The sequence below is a fragment of the Diadema antillarum genome, unplaced genomic scaffold, assembly GCF_040938485.1.
Source record: "Diadema antillarum isolate AM-2024a unplaced genomic scaffold, OU_Dant_1.0 seq00000086_RagTag, whole genome shotgun sequence".
Classification (NCBI taxonomy): Eukaryota; Metazoa; Echinodermata; class Echinoidea; order Diadematoida; family Diadematidae; genus Diadema; species Diadema antillarum.
The window spans coordinates 526,152-547,094 of NW_027271178.1; the positions used below are offsets into that span (position 1 = coordinate 526,152).

General features: G+C 37.0%; 1 protein-coding gene across 1 annotated transcript in view; it reads left to right on the forward strand.

Moving 5' to 3' along the window:
- Window positions 1-20,517, forward strand: part of LOC139726508 (uncharacterized) — a 105,056-nt gene extending 84,539 nt beyond the window's left edge. The window contains exons 59-71 of the mRNA XM_071637465.1: window positions 1,024-1,609; window positions 2,533-3,017; window positions 4,096-4,627; window positions 5,717-5,817; window positions 7,058-7,643; window positions 8,567-9,051; window positions 10,394-10,825; window positions 11,906-12,337; window positions 13,679-14,044; window positions 14,959-15,238; window positions 17,060-17,130; window positions 18,547-18,707; window positions 19,288-20,517. Of these exons, the coding sequence (XP_071493566.1) occupies window positions 1,024-1,609; window positions 2,533-3,017; window positions 4,096-4,627; window positions 5,717-5,817; window positions 7,058-7,643; window positions 8,567-9,051; window positions 10,394-10,825; window positions 11,906-12,337; window positions 13,679-14,044; window positions 14,959-15,238; window positions 17,060-17,130; window positions 18,547-18,707; window positions 19,288-19,470 (4,700 nt within the window). The 3' untranslated portion in view covers window positions 19,471-20,517. The remainder of the gene's footprint in view (window positions 1-1,023; window positions 1,610-2,532; window positions 3,018-4,095; window positions 4,628-5,716; window positions 5,818-7,057; window positions 7,644-8,566; window positions 9,052-10,393; window positions 10,826-11,905; window positions 12,338-13,678; window positions 14,045-14,958; window positions 15,239-17,059; window positions 17,131-18,546; window positions 18,708-19,287) is intronic.
- The last annotated feature ends 426 nt before the right edge of the window (window positions 20,518-20,943 follow it).

Genomic DNA, 20,943 nt, shown 5'->3' on the forward strand with positions numbered 1-20,943 from the left:
GGTAATGCATGGCATCCTGTTTCTTTTATGATTTATTCCAAGAAGAAACATAAAATCAAATATAACAGTTTGATAATATTATTTGAAAACAACATGGATTAGTCAACCTTGATATCTAAGAAAAAAAAATGTGTGTAAAAATTGCAGTTTAGACTTTTGGTAATAAATGGAGAAAAGTGTGAATAGTAAAGACTGAAACCCAATGGCTGAACATCTCCGTAGGTTTTTGGCTGTTGAAAATTCGATTACAAGAAAATAAGGCGTTTTTACTCATCATTCTTTTTTGTTTCAACTGAATATTTCCTTTTTGATACTGATATATCTATCTTTAACCTTGAAATAAAGAATCATACGAATATAAGTTATTTTTACAGAGACTGTAATGGCATGCCTTTATATAATATTGTTTACAAAATCAAAGATTTAAGTTGTATAGTTACTTTTATATTTAGTGTTTCATGCATCGATAATTGTCACGATAAATTTATGGCGGTAGTTATTTCTGAATTTCATATGTTTTTCCTTTTTTCAAGTCCGATATATTTTGCTTTGATAATGCAAAACGGATATTTGAAGATACCATATTTACTTCTAGATTAGACTACGTTGTAAGAGAAGTTTGAAAACGTCATTTGTAATTCTGCTTCCAATACTCGAACCCTGATAATACACAAAAACAAAATTCAGATGTGAATTTTGGTCAAATGTGAGAACGTGACGTATCTCTGTAACCAAAGGTCATGTATATTCAGTATTGAAAATCGCAAAAAACATTCGGGAGAAAGAAAGTCATCGGACGATCTAAAGATTTAAAATCGTTCTGAAAGATAAAGTGCTGCAATTTTCATTGACACGAGAGGAAACTAGCGCCAATTACTATTTCAATTTTGAATTCTCCATCAATTTGCCCTTTTTTTATTGAATTGACACAGATAACTTGCAGCAGAGGTTAAAATAGTTAGCGGACTTTCACTGTGGATAAAGAAAGAAGAGATCGTGAACGAATATATGAGAAAGCGTGAGACGATTTGTTTCTTATGAGTAACTTGACTCATTACGTTTATTTTGATTTTTCAGAGTGCGAGAAATGTCTGAGATTCTGCGTCTGGACACCTTGGTGCAACGATGAGGCCCCTGGTAGGTTGGCAAGCGATGCTCTTGTGGAAGAGGAACTTCTTTCGGATGTTCAGCACTATCCTGGATTCCCAGCCATCTGCATCATCCGCAAAGACGTGGAATGCCGAACTGTCGACACGCATATATTCTCCAACGAGACCGACGACGCTGCAACGTGTGACCCTGAGATTGGTCTTCAGTGTAGAAATGGTCCTCTGCGTCCCCCTTGTAGGGATTACGAAATAAGGTTCCTCTGTTGTGGTAGCACGTGTCCTCCTAAATGTTGGCCAAAACCAACAACGCCTAGAACTCCACCACCGACCACGACACTACCACCACCTACCACAACTATCGAGACAACGACACCAGAAACAACTACGCCGGAAAGGCCAGGTAATGCATGGCATCCTGTTTCTTTTATGATTTATTCCAAGAAGAAACATAAAATCAAATATAACAGTTTGATAATATTATTTGAAAACAACATGGATTAGTCAACCTTGATATCTAAGAAAAAAAAATGTGTGTAAAAATTGCAGTTTAGACTTTTGGTAATAAATGGAGAAAAGTGTGAATAGTAAAGACTGAAACCCAATGGCTGAACATCTCCGTAGGTTTTTGGCTGTTGAAAATTCGATTACAAGAAAATAAGGCGTTTTTACTCATCATTATTTTTTGTTTCAACTGAATATTTCCTTTTTGATACTGATATATCTATCTTTAACCTTGAAATAAAGAATCATACGAATATAAGTTATTTTTACAGAGACTGTAATGGCATGCCTTTATATAATATTGTTTACAAAATCAAAGATTTAAGTTGTATAGTTACTTTTATATTTAGTGTTTCATGCATCGATAATTGTCACGATAAATTTATGGCGGTAGTTATTTCTGAATTTCATATGTTTTTCCTTTTTTCAAGTCCGATATATTTTGCTTTGATAATGCAAAACGGATATTTGAAGATACCATATTTACTTCTAGATTAGACTACGTTGTAAGAGAAGTTTGAAAACGTCATTTGTAATTCTGCTTCCAATACTCGAACCCTGATAATACACAAAAACAAAATTCAGATGTGAATTTTGGTCAAATGTGAGAACGTGACGTATCTCTGTAACCAAAGGTCATGTATATTCAGTATTGAAAATCGCAAAAAACATTCGGGAGAAAGAAAGTCATCGGACGATCTAAAAATTTAAAATCGTTCTGAAAGATAAAGTGCTGCAATTTTCATTGACACGAGAGGAAACTAGCGCCAATTACTATTTCAATTTTGAATTCTCCATCAATTTGCCCTTTTTTTATTGAATTGACACAGATAACTTGCAGCAGAGGTTAAAATAGTTAGCGGACTTTCACTGTGGATAAAGAAAGAAGAGATCGTGAACGAATATATGAGAAAGCGTGAGACGATTTGTTTCTTATGAGTAACTTGACTCATTACGTTTATTTTGATTTTTCAGAGTGCGAGAAATGTCTGAGATTCTGCGTCTGGACACCTTGGTGCAACGATGAGGCCCCTGGTAGGTTGGCAAGCGATGCTCTTGTGGAAGAGGAACTTCTTTCGGATGTTCAGCACTATCCTGGATTCCCAGCCATCTGCATCATCCGCAAAGACGTGGAATGCCGAACTGTCGACACGCATATATTCTCCAACGAGACCGACGACGCTGCAACGTGTGACCCTGAGATTGGTCTTCAGTGTAGAAATGGTCCTCTGCGTCCCCCTTGTAGGGATTACGAAATAAGGTTCCTCTGTTGTGGTAGCACGTGTCCTCCTAAATGTTGGCCAAAACCAACAACGCCTAGAACTCCACCACCGACCACGACATTACCACCGCCTACCACAACTATCGAGACAACGACACCAGAAACAACTACGCCTGAAAGGCCAGGTAATGCATGGCATCCTATTTCTTTTATGATTTATTCCAGGACGAAACACAAGATCAAATATAACAGTTTAGTTTGATTATATTATTTGAAATCAACATGGGTTAGTCAACCTTCATATCTACGAAGAAGAAATTTGTGTAAAAATTGCAGTTTAGACGTTGGTAAAAAATTGAGAAAAATGTGAATCGTAAAGACTGAAACCCAATGGCTGAACTTCTCCGTAGGTGTTTGGCTCTTGAAAATTCGATTACAAGAATAAGGCGTTTTTACTCTTCATTATTTTTTGTTTCAACTGAATATTTCCTTTTTGATACTGATATATCTATCTTTAACCTTGAAATAAAGAATCATACGAATGTAAGTTATTTTTACACAGACTGTAATGGCATGACTTTATATGATATTGCTTACGAAATCAAAGATTTAAGTTGTATAGTTACTTTTATATTTAGTGTTTCATGCATCGATAATTGTCACGATAAATTTATGGCGGTAGTTATTTCTGAATTTCATATGTTTTTCCTTTTTTCAAGTCCGATATATTTTGCTTTGATAATGCAAAACGGATATTTGAAGATACCATATTTACTTCTAGATTAGACTACGCTGTAAGAGAAGTTTGAAAACGTCATTTGTAATTCTGCTTCCAATACTCGAACCCTGATAATACACAAAAACAAAATTCAGATGTGAATTTTGGTCAAATGTGAGAACGTGACGTATCTCTGTAACCAAAGGTCATGTATATTCAGTATTGAAAATCGCAAAAAACATTCGGGAGAAAGAAAGTCATCGGACGATCTAAAAATTTAAAATCGTTCTGAAAGATAAAGTGCTGCAATTTTCATTGACACGAGAGGAAACTAGCGCCAATTACTATTTCAATTTTGAATTCTCCATCAATTTGCCCTTTTTTTATTGAATTGACAGAGATAACTTGCAGCAGAGGTTAAAATAGTTAGCTGACTTTCACTGTGGATAAAGAAAGAAGAGATCGTGAACGAATATATGAGAAAGCGTGAGACGATTTGTTTCTTATGAGTAACTTGACTCATTACGTTTATTTTGATTTTTCAGAGTGCGAGAAATGTCTGAGATTCTGCGTCTGGACACCTTGGTGCAACGATGAGGCCCCTGGTAGGTTGGCAAGCGATGCTCTTGTGGAAGAGGAACTTCTTTCGGATGTTCAGCACTATCCTGGATTCCCAGCCATCTGCATCATCCGCAAAGACGTGGAATGCCGAACTGTCGACACGCATATATTCTCCAACGAGACCGACGACGCTGCAACGTGTGACCCTGAGATTGGTCTTCAGTGTAGAAATGGTCCTCTGCGTCCCCCTTGTAGGGATTACGAAATAAGGTTCCTCTGTTGTGGTAGCACGTGTCCTCCTAAATGTTGGCCAAAACCAACAACGCCTAGAACTCCACCACCGACCACGACACTACCACCACCTACCACAACTATCGAGACAACGACACCAGAAACAACTACGCCGGAAAGGCCAGGTAATGCATGGCATCCTGTTTCTTTTATGATTTATTCCAAGAAGAAACATAAAATCAAATATAACAGTTTGATAATATTATTTGAAAACAACATGGATTAGTCAACCTTGATATCTAAGAAAAAAAAATGTGTGTAAAAATTGCAGTTTAGACTTTTGGTAATAAATGGAGAAAAGTGTGAATAGTAAAGACTGAAACCCAATGGCTGAACATCTCCGTAGGTTTTTGGCTGTTGAAAATTCGATTACAAGAAAATAAGGCGTTTTTACTCATCATTCTTTTTTGTTTCAACTGAATATTTCCTTTTTGATACTGATATATCTATCTTTAACCTTGAAATAAAGAATCATACGAATATAAGTTATTTTTACAGAGACTGTAATGGCATGCCTTTATATAATATTGTTTACAAAATCAAAGATTTAAGTTGTATAGTTACTTTTATATTTAGTGTTTCATGCATCGATAATTGTCACGATAAATTTATGGCGGTAGTTATTTCTGAATTTCATATGTTTTTCCTTTTTTCAAGTCCGATATATTTTGCTTTGATAATGCAAAACGGATATTTGAAGATACCATATTTACTTCTAGATTAGACTACGTTGTAAGAGAAGTTTGAAAACGTCATTTGTAATTCTGCTTCCAATACTCGAACCCTGATAATACACAAAAACAAAATTCAGATGTGAATTTTGGTCAAATGTGAGAACGTGACGTATCTCTGTAACCAAAGGTCATGTATATTCAGTATTGAAAATCGCAAAAAACATTCGGGAGAAAGAAAGTCATCGGACGATCTAAAGATTTAAAATCGTTCTGAAAGATAAAGTGCTGCAATTTTCATTGACACGAGAGGAAACTAGCGCCAATTACTATTTCAATTTTGAATTCTCCATCAATTTGCCCTTTTTTTATTGAATTGACACAGATAACTTGCAGCAGAGGTTAAAATAGTTAGCGGACTTTCACTGTGGATAAAGAAAGAAGAGATCGTGAACGAATATATGAGAAAGCGTGAGACGATTTGTTTCTTATGAGTAACTTGACTCATTACGTTTATTTTGATTTTTCAGAGTGCGAGAAATGTCTGAGATTCTGCGTCTGGACACCTTGGTGCAACGATGAGGCCCCTGGTAGGTTGGCAAGCGATGCTCTTGTGGAAGAGGAACTTCTTTCGGATGTTCAGCACTATCCTGGATTCCCAGCCATCTGCATCATCCGCAAAGACGTGGAATGCCGAACTGTCGACACGCATATATTCTCCAACGAGACCGACGACGCTGCAACGTGTGACCCTGAGATTGGTCTTCAGTGTAGAAATGGTCCTCTGCGTCCCCCTTGTAGGGATTACGAAATAAGGTTCCTCTGTTGTGGTAGCACGTGTCCTCCTAAATGTTGGCCAAAACCAACAACGCCTAGAACTCCACCACCGACCACGACACTACCACCACCTACCACAACTATCGAGACAACGACACCAGAAACAACTACGCCGGAAAGGCCAGGTAATGCATGGCATCCTGTTTCTTTTATGATTTATTCCAAGAAGAAACATAAAATCAAATATAACAGTTTGATAATATTATTTGAAAACAACATGGATTAGTCAACCTTGATATCTAAGAAAAAAAAATGTGTGTAAAAATTGCAGTTTAGACTTTTGGTAATAAATGGAGAAAAGTGTGAATAGTAAAGACTGAAACCCAATGGCTGAACATCTCCGTAGGTTTTTGGCTGTTGAAAATTCGATTACAAGAAAATAAGGCGTTTTTACTCATCATTATTTTTTGTTTCAACTGAATATTTCCTTTTTGATACTGATATATCTATCTTTAACCTTGAAATAAAGAATCATACGAATATAAGTTATTTTTACAGAGACTGTAATGGCATGCCTTTATATAATATTGTTTACAAAATCAAAGATTTAAGTTGTATAGTTACTTTTATATTTAGTGTTTCATGCATCGATAATTGTCACGATAAATTTATGGCGGTAGTTATTTCTGAATTTCATATGTTTTTCCTTTTTTCAAGTCCGATATATTTTGCTTTGATAATGCAAAACGGATATTTGAAGATACCATATTTACTTCTAGATTAGACTACGCTGTAAGAGAAGTTTGAAAACGTCATTTGTAATTCTGCTTCCAATACTCGAACCCTGATAATACACAAAAACAAAATTCAGATGTGAATTTTGGTCAAATGTGAGAACGTGACGTATCTCTGTAACCAAAGGTCATGTATATTCAGTATTGAAAATCGCAAAAAACATTCGGGAGAAAGAAAGTCATCGGACGATCTAAAGATTTAAAATCGTTCTGAAAGATAAAGTGCTGCAATTTTCATTGACACGAGAGGAAACTAGCGCCAATTACTATTTCAATTTTGAATTCTCCATCAATTTGCCCTTTTTTTATTGAATTGACACAGATAACTTGCAGCAGAGGTTAAAATAGTTAGCGGACTTTCACTGTGGATAAAGAAAGAAGAGATCGTGAACGAATATATGAGAAAGCGTGAGACGATTTGTTTCTTATGAGTAACTTGACTCATTACGTTTATTTTGATTTTTCAGAGTGCGAGAAATGTCTGAGATTCTGCGTCTGGACACCTTGGTGCAACGATGAGGCCCCTGGTAGGTTGGCAAGCGATGCTCTTGTGGAAGAGGAACTTCTTTCGGATGTTCAGCACTATCCTGGATTCCCAGCCATCTGCATCATCCGCAAAGACGTGGAATGCCGAACTGTCGACACGCATATATTCTCCAACGAGACCGACGACGCTGCAACGTGTGACCCTGAGATTGGTCTTCAGTGTAGAAATGGTCCTCTGCGTCCCCCTTGTAGGGATTACGAAATAAGGTTCCTCTGTTGTGGTAGCACGTGTCCTCCTAAATGTTGGCCAAAACCAACAACGCCTAGAACTCCACCACCGACCACGACACTACCACCACCTACCACAACTATCGAGACAACGACACCAGAAACAACTACGCCGGAAAGGCCAGGTAATGCATGGCATCCTGTTTCTTTTATGATTTATTCCAAGAAGAAACATAAAATCAAATATAACAGTTTGATAATATTATTTGAAAACAACATGGATTAGTCAACCTTGATATCTAAGAAAAAAAAATGTGTGTAAAAATTGCAGTTTAGACTTTTGGTAATAAATGGAGAAAAGTGTGAATAGTAAAGACTGAAACCCAATGGCTGAACATCTCCGTAGGTTTTTGGCTGTTGAAAATTCGATTACAAGAAAATAAGGCGTTTTTACTCATCATTATTTTTTGTTTCAACTGAATATTTCCTTTTTGATACTGATATATCTATCTTTAACCTTGAAATAAAGAATCATACGAATATAAGTTATTTTTACACAGACTGTAATGGCATGCCTTTATATAATATTGCTTACAAAATCAAATATTTAAGTTGTATAGTTACTTTTATATTTAGTGTTTCATGCATCGATAATTGTCACGATAAATTTATGGCGGTAGTTATTTCTGAATTTCATATGTTTTTCCTTTTTTCAAGTCCGATATATTTTGCTTTGATAATGCAAAACGGATATTTGAAGATACCATATTTACTTCTAGATTAGACTACGCTGTAAGAGAAGTTTGAAAACGTCATTTGTAATTCTGCTTCCAATACTCGAACCCTGATAATACACAAAAACAAAATTCAGATGTGAATTTTGGTCAAATGTGAGAACGTGACGTATCTCTGTAACCAAAGGTCATGTATATTCAGTATTGAAAATCGCAAAAAACATTCGGGAGAAAGAAAGTCATCGGACGATCTAAAAATTTAAAATCGTTCTGAAAATTAAAGTGCTGCAATTTTCATTGACACGAGAGGAAACTAGCGCCAATTACTATTTCAATTTTGAATTCTCCATCAATTTGCCCTTTTTTTATTGAATTGACACAGATAACTTGCAGCAGAGGTTAAAATAGTTAGCGGACTTTCACTGTGGATAAAGAAAGAAGAGATCGTGAACGAATATATGAGAAAGCGTGAGACGATTTGTTTCTTATGAGTAACTTGACTCATTACGTTTATTTTGATTTTTCAGAGTGCGAGAAATGTCTGAGATTCTGCGTCTGGACACCTTGGTGCAACGATGAGGCCCCTGGTAGGTTGGCAAGCGATGCTCTTGTGGAAGAGGAACTTCTTTCGGATGTTCAGCACTATCCTGGATTCCCAGCCATCTGCATCATCCGCAAAGACGTGGAATGCCGAACTGTCGACACGCATATATTCTCCAACGAGACCGACGACGCTGCAACGTGTGACCCTGAGATTGGTCTTCAGTGTAGAAATGGTCCTCTGCGTCCCCCTTGTAGGGATTACGAAATAAGGTTCCTCTGTTGTGGTAGCACGTGTCCTCCTAAATGTTGGCCAAAACCAACAACGCCTAGAACTCCACCACCGACCACGACATTACCACCGCCTACCACAACTATCGAGACAACGACACCAGAAACAACTACGCCTGAAAGGCCAGGTAATGCATGGCATCCTATTTCTTTTATGATTTATTCCAGGACGAAACACAAGATCAAATATAACAGTTTAGTTTGATTATATTATTTGAAATCAACATGGGTTAGTCAACCTTCATATCTACGAAGAAGAAATTTGTGTAAAAATTGCAGTTTAGACGTTGGTAAAAAATTGAGAAAAATGTGAATCGTAAAGACTGAAACCCAATGGCTGAACTTCTCCGTAGGTGTTTGGCTCTTGAAAATTCGATTACAAGAATAAGGCGTTTTTACTCTTCATTATTTTTGTTTCAACTGAATATTTCCTTTTTGATACTGATATATCTATCTTTAACCTTGAAATAAAGAATCATACGAATGTAAGTTATTTTTACAGAGACTGTAATGGCATGACTTTATATGATATTGCTTACGAAATGAAAGATTTAAGTTGTATAGTTACTTTTATATTTAGTGTTTCATGCATCGATAATTGTCACGATAAATTTATGGCGGTAGTTATTTCTGAATTTCATATGTTTTTCCTTTTTTCAAGTCCGATATATTTTGCTTTGAATAATGCAAAACGGATATTTGAAGGTACCATATTTACTTCTAGATTAGACTACGTTGTAAGAGAAGTTTGAAAACGTCATTTGTAATTCTGCTTCCAATACTCAAACCCTGATAATACACAAAAACAAAATTCAGATGTGATTGTTTGGTTAAATGTGAGAACGTGACGTATCTCTGTAACCAAAGGTCATGTGAAGAGTTTGTTTGCAAAAACCGATAAGTCCATATTTGTCAAATGGAGATATTTGCAATCAAAGGTCAAGAAAAATATAGAGAATAATAAGAAATTTTTTGCTTCTTTTGACCATAACTTCAAAAATGTACCTTTATATGTAGTGACCAAAATATCATTGTAAAGGTATTATTTTGTACTATATGATAGAGACTGTACTTTAAAATCATCAAAAAATGGACTTATCGATTTTTTGTGAACAAATTCTTCATGTATATTCAGTATTGAAAATCGCAAAATAACATTCAGTTAGAAAGAAAGTCATCGGACAATCTAAAAATTTAAAATCGTTTTGAAAGATAAAGTGCTGGCAATTTTCATTGACACGAGAGGAAACTAGCGCCAATTACTATTTCAATTTTGAATTCTCCATCAATTTGCCCTTTCTTTTTTTTTATTGAATTGACACGAGATAACTTGCAGCAGAGGTTAAAATAGTTAGCTGACTTTCACTGTGGATAAAGAAAGAAGAGATCGTGAACGAATATATGAGAAAGCGTGAGACGATTTGTTTCTTATGAGTAACTTGACTCATTACGTTTATTTTGATTTTTCAGAGTGCGAGAAATGTCTGAGATTCTGCGTCTGGACACCTTGGTGCAACGATGAGGCCCCTGGTAGGTTGGCAAGCGATGCTCTTGTGGAAGAGGAACTTCTTTCGGATGTTCAGCACTATCCTGGATTCCCAGCCATCTGCATCATCCGCAAAGACGTGGAATGCCGAACTGTCGACACGCATATATTCTCCAACGAGACCGACGACGCTGCAACGTGTGACCCTGAGATTGGTCTTCAGTGTAGAAATGGTCCTCTGCGTCCCCCTTGTAGGGATTACGAAATAAGGTTCCTCTGTTGTGGTAGCACGTGTCCTCCTAAATGTTGGCCAAAACCAACAACGCCTAGAACTCCACCACCGACCACGTCACTACCACCACCTACCACAACTATCGAGACAACGACACCTGAAACAACTACGCCGGAAAGGCCAGGTAATGCATGACATCCTGTTTCTTTTATGATTTATTCCAAGAAGAAACACAAAATCAAATATAACAGTTTGATACTTGTATATTATTTGAAATCAACATGGGCTAGTCAACCTTGATATCTACGAAAAAAAAATATGTGTAGAAATTGCAGTTTAGACTTTTGGTAATAAATGGAGAAAAGTGTGAATAGTAAAGACTGAAACCCAATGGCTGAACATCTCCGTAGGTTTTTGGCTGTTGAAAATTCGATTACAAGAAAATAAGGCGTTTTTACTCATCATTATTTTTTGTTTCAACTGAATATTTCCTTTTTGATACTGATATATCTATCTTTAACCTTGAAATAAAGAATCATACGAATATAAGTTATTTTTACAGAGACTGTAATGGCATGCCTTTATATAATATTGCTTACGAAATCAAAGATTTAAGTTGTATAGTTACTTTTATATTTAGTGTTTCATGCATCGATAATTGTCACGATAAATTTATGGCGGTAGTTATTTCTGAATTTCATGTTTTTCCTTTTTTCAAGTCCGATATAGTTTGCTTTGATAATGCAAAACGGATATTTGAAGATACCATATTTACTTCTAGATTAGACTACGCTGTAAGAGAAGTTTGAAAACGTCATTTGTAATTCTGCTTCCAATACTCGAACCCTGATAATACACAAAAACAAAATTCAGATGTGAATTTTGGTCAAATGTGAGAACGTGACGTATTTCTGTAACCAAAGGTCATGTATATTCAGTATTGAAAATCGCAAAAAACATTCGGGAGAAAGAAAGTCATCGGACGATCTAAAAATTTAAAATCGTTCTGAAAATTAAAGTGCTGCAATTTTCATTGACACGAGAGGAAACTAGCGCCAATTACTATTTCAATTTTGAATTCTCCATCAATTTGCCCTTTTTTTATTGAATTGACACAGATAACTTGCAGCAGAGGTTAAAATAGTTAGCGGACTTTCACTGTGGATAAAGAAAGAAGAGATCGTGAACGAATATATGAGAAAGCGTGAGATGATTTGTTTCTTATGGGTAACTTGACTCATTAACGTTTATTTTGATTTTTCAGAGTGCGAGAAATGTCTGAGATTCTGCGTCTGGACACCTTGGTGCAACGATGAGGCCCCTGGTAGGTTGGCAAGCGATGCTCTTGTGGAAGAGGAACTTCTTTCGGATGTTCAGCACTATCCTGGATTCCCAGCCATCTGCATCATCCGCAGAGACGTGGAATGCCGAACTGTCGACACTCATATGTACGCCAACGAGACCAACGACGCTGCAACGTGTGACCCTGACATTGGTCTGCAGTGCAGAAATGGTCCTCTGCGTCCCCCTTGTAGGGATTACGAAATAAGGTTCCTCTGTTGTGGAAGCACGTGTCCTCCTAAATGTTGGCCAAAACCAACAACGCCTAGAACTCCACCACCGACCACGACATTACCACCGCCTACCACAACTATCGAGACAACGACACCTGAAACAACTACGCCGGAAAGGCCAGGTAATGCATGACATCCTGTTTCTTTTATGATTTATTCCAGGAAGAAACACAAGATCAAATATAACAGTTTGATTACTTGTATATTATTTGAAATCAACATGGGCTAGTCAACCTTTTTATCTACGAAGAAGAAATATGTGTAGAAATTGCAGTTTAGACTTTTGGTAATAAATGGAGAAAAGTGTGAATAGTAAAGACTGAAAACCAATGGCTGAACATCTCCGTAGGTTTTTGGCTGTTGATAATTCGATTACAAGAAAATAAGGCGTTTTTACTCATCATTATTTTTGGTTTCAACTGAATATTTCCTTTTTGATACTGATATATCTATCTTTAACCTTGAAATAAAGAATCATTCGAATATAAGTTATTTTTACAGAGACTGTAATGGCATGACTTTATATAATATTGCTTACGAAATCAAAGATTTAAGTTGTATAATTACTTTTATATTTAGTGTTTCATGCATCGATAATTGTCACGATAAATTTATGGCGGTAGTTATTTCTGAATTTCATGTTTTTCCTTTTTTCAAGTCCGATATAGTTTGCTTTGATAATACAAAACGGATATTTGAAGGTACCATATTTACTTCTAGATTAGACTACGCTGTAAGAGAAGTTTGAAAACGTCATTTGTAATTCTGCTTCCAATACTCAAACCCTGATAATACAGAAAAACAAAATTCAGATGTGATTTTTGGTTAAATGTGAGAACGTGACGTATCTCTGTAACCAAAGGTCATGTGAAGAGTTTGTTTGCAAAAACCGATAAGTCCATATTTGTCAAATGGAGATATTTGCAATCAAAGGTCAAGAAAAATATAGAGAATAATAAGAAGTTTTTTGCTTCTTTTGACCATAACTTCAAAAATGTACCTTTATATGTAGTGACCAATATATCATTGTAAAGGTAATATTTTGTACTATATGATAGAGACTGTACTTTAAAATCTTCAAAAAATGGACTTATCGATTTTTTTCGAATAAACTCTTCATGTATATTCAGTATTGAAAATCGCAAAATAACATTCATTAGAAAGAAAGTCATCGGACAATCTCAAAAATTAAAATCGTTTTGAAAGATAAAGTGCTGGCAATTTTCATTGACACGAGAGGAAACTAGCGCCAATTACTATTTCAATTTTGAATTCTCCGTCAATTTGCCCTTTCTTTTTTCTTATTCAATTGACACAGATAACTTGCAGCAGAAGTTAAAATAGTTAGCTGACTTTCACTGTGGATAAAGAAAGAAGAGATCGTGAACGAATATATGAGAAAGCGTGAGACGATTTGTTTCTTATGAGTAACTTGACTCATTACGTTTATTTTGATTTTTCAGAGTGCGAGAAATGTCTGAGATTCTGCGTCTGGACACCTTGGTGCAACGATGAGGCCCCTGGTAGGTTGGCAAGCGATGCTCTTGTGGAAGAGGAACTTCTTTCGGATGTTCAGCACTATCCTGGATTCCCAGCCATCTGCATCATCCGCAAAGACGTGGAATGCCGAACTGTCGACACGCATATATTCTCCAACGAGACCGACGACGCTGCAACGTGTGACCCTGAGATTGGTCTTCAGTGTAGAAATGGTCCTCTGCGTCCCCCTTGTAGGGATTACGAAATAAGGTTCCTCTGTTGTGGTAGCACGTGTCCTCCTAAATGTTGGCCAAAACCAACTACACCGCCCCCAATATCAACAACACCGGGTTCGTATCTTGTTCCTGTCAATTTCAACATATGTTATTCAAGCAGTCATGGTCTAGCAGTTGTTGTAGTTTGCAGTTTGTTGTAGTATTAGTATAGTAGTAATAATAATAGTAGTTGTAGTTGCTGTTGTACTGTAGTAACAGTACTAATCATACTTTTAGTTCCGTTAGTTGTCGTAATGGTAGTAACGGTACTTGCATTTAAGTTTTATCAGTTTATCTGTGAAAGCAATTTCAGAACTCTTGTGTTTGTAAAATGTTTCATTTATTTTACACGCTTATCAAAATCGTGTCCATCCCAAGAGACATGCGAGAGAAAACCAAATCAGTGGGAACCTGAAAAGGCTTGCCTGTATGCGACGTTCACCTTTTTGGCCCGAATTCACGAAGGTGGTACAAATGGTTTCATATGCCCATGGTTTAAACCATGGACAAAAACCTTAAAGCGCCAAGTGTCGCGCTGAATAGTTCGTCACGAAATTGGTCATTTCGTCGACAAAATGACCATTTCGTTAACTGAATTATCATTTCGTGGACGAAATGTTCATTTAGTTACAAAATGTTGTCATTTCCCTTCAACAAAATGATCATTTCATCGAAGAAATGACTGATTTAGTAACGAAATATTTCATGCGACACTTGGCGCTCCATGGTTGTATTTGTACCACCTTCGTGAATTCGGGCCTTTATGTTTTAGAAACTTTTTCAGATTGTATCAATTACATCATAATTCTGCCAATAATTTTCTTTCGTCATAATTTGCAATGGTTAGCTGACCCTTTCATTCCATATTCTGATAATCTTCTAATGCCGTTGTCTAGAGGCCTACATTCGAGTGTGAAAGTGTCACCAAACGATGAATTACGATTATACCAGCTAGAGGAACTAAATTATTCCACGTCATCCATTCACAGCTTGTCAAGTTGAGGAGGTCTGCGAATGGACTCCGTGGTGTGACGACGAAAAGTTCGGCCCAAAGTTGACGCCGTTCGACGTCGGGGAATTCGAGATCATCGATGACTGCCGCAAGCATGTCGACATCTGTGAGAAACCCTCCGACGTGGAATGCCAGATGTCCATGTCGCCGCACCTCGACTCGAGCGTCATTCCGCAGGAAGTCACGTGCGACGTGGATCTCGGCCTTGCCTGCTTGCATTCCGACAGCCAGCCTTACTGCCTAGATTTCCGCGTCAGGTACGCCCCCGGATATCCACCATTATACGACACCTAAAAAGAATGTAGCTATCCAGTTGGTCAATTGTCCATCACGTGACTTTCATTTAAAAGTGCCACCGCAAGACGCTGTTGATGTCAGCCGTGCAAATTTGTGTGAGCAAATTCGGATAGCGCATGAATGACGTCACCCATTTCCATTGACTCCCGTGTTCAACTCACGATTGACTCGGGGTTTTTTTTTCCATAGCACGGCTCTGATGTCACAATAAACATTCAATTACCGCGCGCACTCAACAATACTTTACAAGCGCGCTTATTGTTACTCATTTTTGTAAGCAACTTCAACCGATCGGTTTCGTGCAGCGACTCATTCGCCTGTTCCACGGAAAATGGTTGCCATTTCTGTGATAAATTTAAGAATCTGTGTGGACCACATCTGTCTATGTTTTCCAAGTTTACAACTGAAGATATTGTATTTTGCATATAAAGTAACAAAATCAAACTGGAAGATATCACCTTCGAATGCACCAAAACATGAAATGTTGAGAATTAGTCGAGCTCGAATACCGGATTTTTTTTTTTTTTTTTTTTGGGGGGGGGGGGGGGAGTTAATATTGTAGTAAAAATGTTTCTGTCACTGAACATTCCCCAAATAAATGCGATTTGATTTGAAAACACTTCAGCAAAATGAACATAGCTCATGATTTCCTATACCAACTAAATTTAGGTAGTTATTTGCACCGACAGTATCAATTGGTATTTTATACTGCAAATATAGCAAAAAGAGTACATTTAAACGAACGAATATAAATTTGAAATTTTAGATTTTAGAAATAGGTTCTAAGAGGATAGATTTTCATCTAATCTTTGAAGGTAGCTGCCTAAAAAACTTCTGACTTCAAAGATTTTGAATATTTTGAAACTGTTTTTTTTTTAAATTATTCATCAGAGAGAATGATGATTTCGTCTTGACATATCATATTCGAGATGTTTACCTTTGTGATACAATCTGAGGTGGTAATCATTGGAGCTATAGCAACGCTGATGAGATGAAAATCTAATTGATTATACCTAGATTTAGAGTAATAAGTACAATGCACTCACTAGTGGAAAGATCCAACATTCTTTGTAGCTTGCATAATTTGGAGTAATATCATCTTGTAAACTACGAATTCAGTACCTCGACACAACTTCATTTAATACAAAGTTAAAAGTGTGACTTTAGATAAAATACACAGTTTCTAGTATTCAGTAGGAGCTTTTGTATATAACTGGCAGACTGCATTTTCTTAGGGGGTTTTGTCTTAAGGTTTTTTTTTTAGAAAGTTGTTTATGCATTAAATATTGGTATTTTCTTAAAGGGAAAATCCAGACGATTTCCATAATTTCACATCATGTAGTCCATAAATCGACAGTTCCATGTATAGATTTGTGGAATACATTCTGGTTCTTGATCAGAGAAACAATACTTTGAAAAACCTCAAACAAATTACACTGAACAAGGATGATGACATAGAGGTTCACATATTTTAGAGATGTAGTTAGTGTAATTCCATGTCAATACCGCTTGCGTGCGAGTTCATCTGTGTATAATCTATGCATGCCTTCTTTTGTTCTGCTTCCTTGAGCCCCAACTCCTGCATTCTTATGGTGACTCTGCCATGTCCTCATCCTTGTTCGTTGCAATTTGTTCTTAATTTTGAAGATATTCTTATTATTCATCTCAGTTATCATAAATTCTGAAACTCAGCCCTCAGAATAACTAATTCATAGTTTTTTTCAAATGGATAAATCTGAAAATCATCCGGAGGTCTCCTTTAAACTGTTTTAACAACATAGATTCCTGTGCTGCAAGAACGTAACTGTTGGCCCCGGTTGCACCACTCCGGAAGAAGTCACAACCATCACAGGTATGGTAATCTACACATCGAATTCTATTGGTCAGTTTAATATCCCTACACATTCTCCTGTTTAATCCATCTCTCTAAAGAACATGTATGCATAGAAATTAAACATTTCACAGCCAATAATCAAGTAATAATTATGTAGGCTTGTTGGAAAGCTATACACAGGCAGGAAGGCTAACCAGCATTGACCAACCTGGCCTCAATAAGCCAGTTTACAGTTCCACTTTGCGCATGAGCAGAAAAAGGTCATTTGTACAATCAGGGATGTTGTTTGTTATTTTTTTAATTCACTGGGATAAGCATCCCTGATGTAATGATTACTCATGTAACCCTTGTAAACGGTGCTTACTAGCATATCCACCTGACAGCACACCTGGTATTTAGCAATGCTGGTAGAAAAAGTTTGTTTATGCATTCAACACAAACCAATGAAATGAATGCCTGCCGAAGTGTCAATTGACAGACCATTCTTGTCACCTGCTCTGTGCAAGTTCATTCTTGGAACGTGAATTTCATAAATTGTGGGCATGCTTATGCATCATGCTGCTTTAAGAAAACGAGTGAAGTGCCTAACCTATTGAGAAAAAGAAAGGTCATTTGTATCAATTTGCCCATGAGCTAACTGTGAACTGGCTTATTATACTCTGGGGTCAAAGTGCGTTCAAGCATGCACTCGGGATTCTTATTGGATCTTGCTGAATTTAGTACCTTTAATGGAACAAAAGTCATTTTCCAATGGCGGATTTCTCCATTTTCTCACAGAATTTCATTACGTAGAAGAGATGAATGAACGGACTACTAGAAATTATAAAAATGGATTTATCACCTTTTGATAAGGAATTCTTTATATACAATATGTCCCCCAAAAAATTACAATCAGATTTTCGCATTGATAACACCAGATATGATTAAATTGTCTAAATACTACTTCAGGGTCTTAAACTAAGACATGTTAGCTTTATTTGGCAGAAAATCTCATTCGATTTGGTTGTGCGGTCACAGAGAAATGTGGATTGTTGTAAAGCATGTCATGAGTCTGATTCTTCCAAGTTTAGCACTTCGATGATCTATTGTGTGAATACAATAAGCAGAACTTGGAGGGAAGAGATTCCCGACATCCTCTACAAAATTCCTCATTTCCTTTACCACTGAAGCAAATCGAATGGGTTTTTCTGTAAGATGTGGGCAATAAGTTATAGTTTCATACCCTGAATTTATATTTAGATTCATCCACTATTTTTAAAGATATCATTGCGGAGGGTCCCGTTGTATTTTATTATTATTATTATTTTTTTTTTTTGGGGGGGGGGGGGGGGGGGGGACATACGGTACTTTAGATGCATGTTATTGTCCCATACATTACAAGAAATATGGGTAATAGCCCCGTGTTCGTTTCTTTCTTCTTCGCCCCTCCCACAGTACCAACGACTCCGCCCAAAACTCCGCCCACCCATGATGACTGCAAGCCGAGAAAACGATCTGAGCCAACGTACATCGAGTACAGGGGTTGCGTCAGCAAGAGGCCTATCTACACCAACGAATGTGCTGGACGGTGCTTATCGCGCTACTCATACGATGAGGTACGTATGACACTTCCTGGTTGGTTTGGGGTGTTTTGTTGTTGTTGTTGTTGTTGTTGTTTATAATTACATCATGAATGACGTCACAGAGCACAACACTACAGAAAGCGTATAGAACTTGAAGATAGTAGATTGAATCTTAATTGAACGACTGATTAAAGATGATTGATCTTGATGGTTTTGTTCACGACCAACATTAATGTGGGGATTGGATACCTACATAGAAGCCCCTGTTCAGGACTAATGTATACCAGCACACATACCGCTGATATTTCCCAAAAAGCAAACTAGCATCTCCTAATCTGCTTTGCTTGGCATGAAATAGTTTTGACCTACATCACAATTTTGTTGTGGAAATATTCGACACTAATAGAATCGTGTGCACACTATGCTCATAATTTATACATATATCTACAAAATTAAAACTGAATAATGGAGTAAAGATTACCCTTTGGCTTTGTGTCCGTCAATGCATTCTTTCGCATTCATAATAGTCAGCCACACAGGTGGTATTCGGGTTTAAAAATCTGCGATATGATTACATTTTTCGTATTTTCCTTTCCACTCTTTTTTTTTTCAGATCATCAATGGCGTCGCCAAGATGAAAGAGGAATGTTCCTGTTGTCGAGCGACATCGACCTCGGAGACGGACGTCGATCTCAAGTGCCCCGACGGATCCAAGATTGTCATCAGTATACCCATCATCACTGCGTGCTCGTGCAACCCGGTGGACTGTACTGCCGGCCAGCATTACGGGGAGTGATCGGCCTGCTCGGTATGGGACTCGAACCCTTATAGCACCACTGTGAGCCCTTGCCCCGTGTTCAACAATCTCAAAGCCATATTATATTATTGTTTGTTGATTTGTTTTTGAAATACCACTGACATCGTATAACCATGATGAAAATAAAATCGGAGTAGATTTTGCATCAACTTTGTGGCACCTCGCACAATATCATTTCGGGTATACTAGACCGCAACTATAAAGATAAAGATGTTATTTTGCGCTTCTTTCACTATCAAAAGTTATCCAGATTTCCTTTCCCATGCTGTCCGTATACTAGCATGCCCTTGAGATGTATTTGAATTATTTGGTTATTATCGATGTAAACATACAAGAGCATTTGGTGATCAGTGATATTTCATTAATGCAGAATAGATGATAAATCATTTATAAAAACTTTCCAAAGTTTAGATTTTGGAGGCTAATGAAATATGGTTTAACACGTGAGATGTCCATCCATTGACCCCACCCCTCATTTTCGAAGGAAAACAAGGGAAAAACAAAATGAATAGGAGAGATGAAAACTCTTTGTTGATTCTCTATCGTTACATGTGTCTCTTCAACTTGGTTTTGATCTGTATATTCTTTTACTTTGTGAAAGAATCTCCACATAATAAAGTTTATCTAACATTACCCCCAAACACTGTAGCTGCTCTGGCTGCCGCATAGACAGAATTAAGGAGTTCTCTGTATTATATACAGTGATAACCAGTATTACTCTAATCTAAGATTAACACGAATGCAAGAGGTCTGCAGATGGTTGCTTGGGATACGTTTTATGACCACGGAAAGAAATAAATCCGCGTAGTCGCTTTTAGTTTTAAGCTAGTAGACGCTACCAAACGCTTGTTTGCTATAGTGCTTTAGTACAACTGTAATTAAACAGTGAAATGATACGATGAGTTCACCCGAATAACAAACATGTGGCTAACGAATTGACGCAAAGCAATCTTCCTCTTTTTCTTCTTGTAATGATGATGATGATTATCTCTAGTTTTGAATAAAATTTGAAGCACGAATCACTATTTTTTTTTTTTTAGTATTTGGCACACCCACCATACCACACCTCCAGAAAAAAAAAATCATGACCATATCGCCCTTAACTGTACGACAGTGCTCTATGGAGATTTATGTCATATGCAGTTGAATTCAAATAGAAACGAAACACGTTTTCAGGAATATTCGTCATAAAAAGAACCTAACATCCACTAACGTGTAATGAAAGTAAAGTCGGTTTAACTTTGTGAAGGAGGAAAATAAGGCCGGAAGCTTTGATGTTCTTGCGGGGGAACTTTGGCTTTTTTTAACGGTATGACGTCAGTATATTATTATACAGTACCACATGCTTGGTAGACATCTGTTCTTTCTGTCAATCTCTCACCACTGGTGGGGGCGCTGTGACATAATGGTTACGACTCCCAACGATACAACGCTGTAGGGTAGTAATAATGT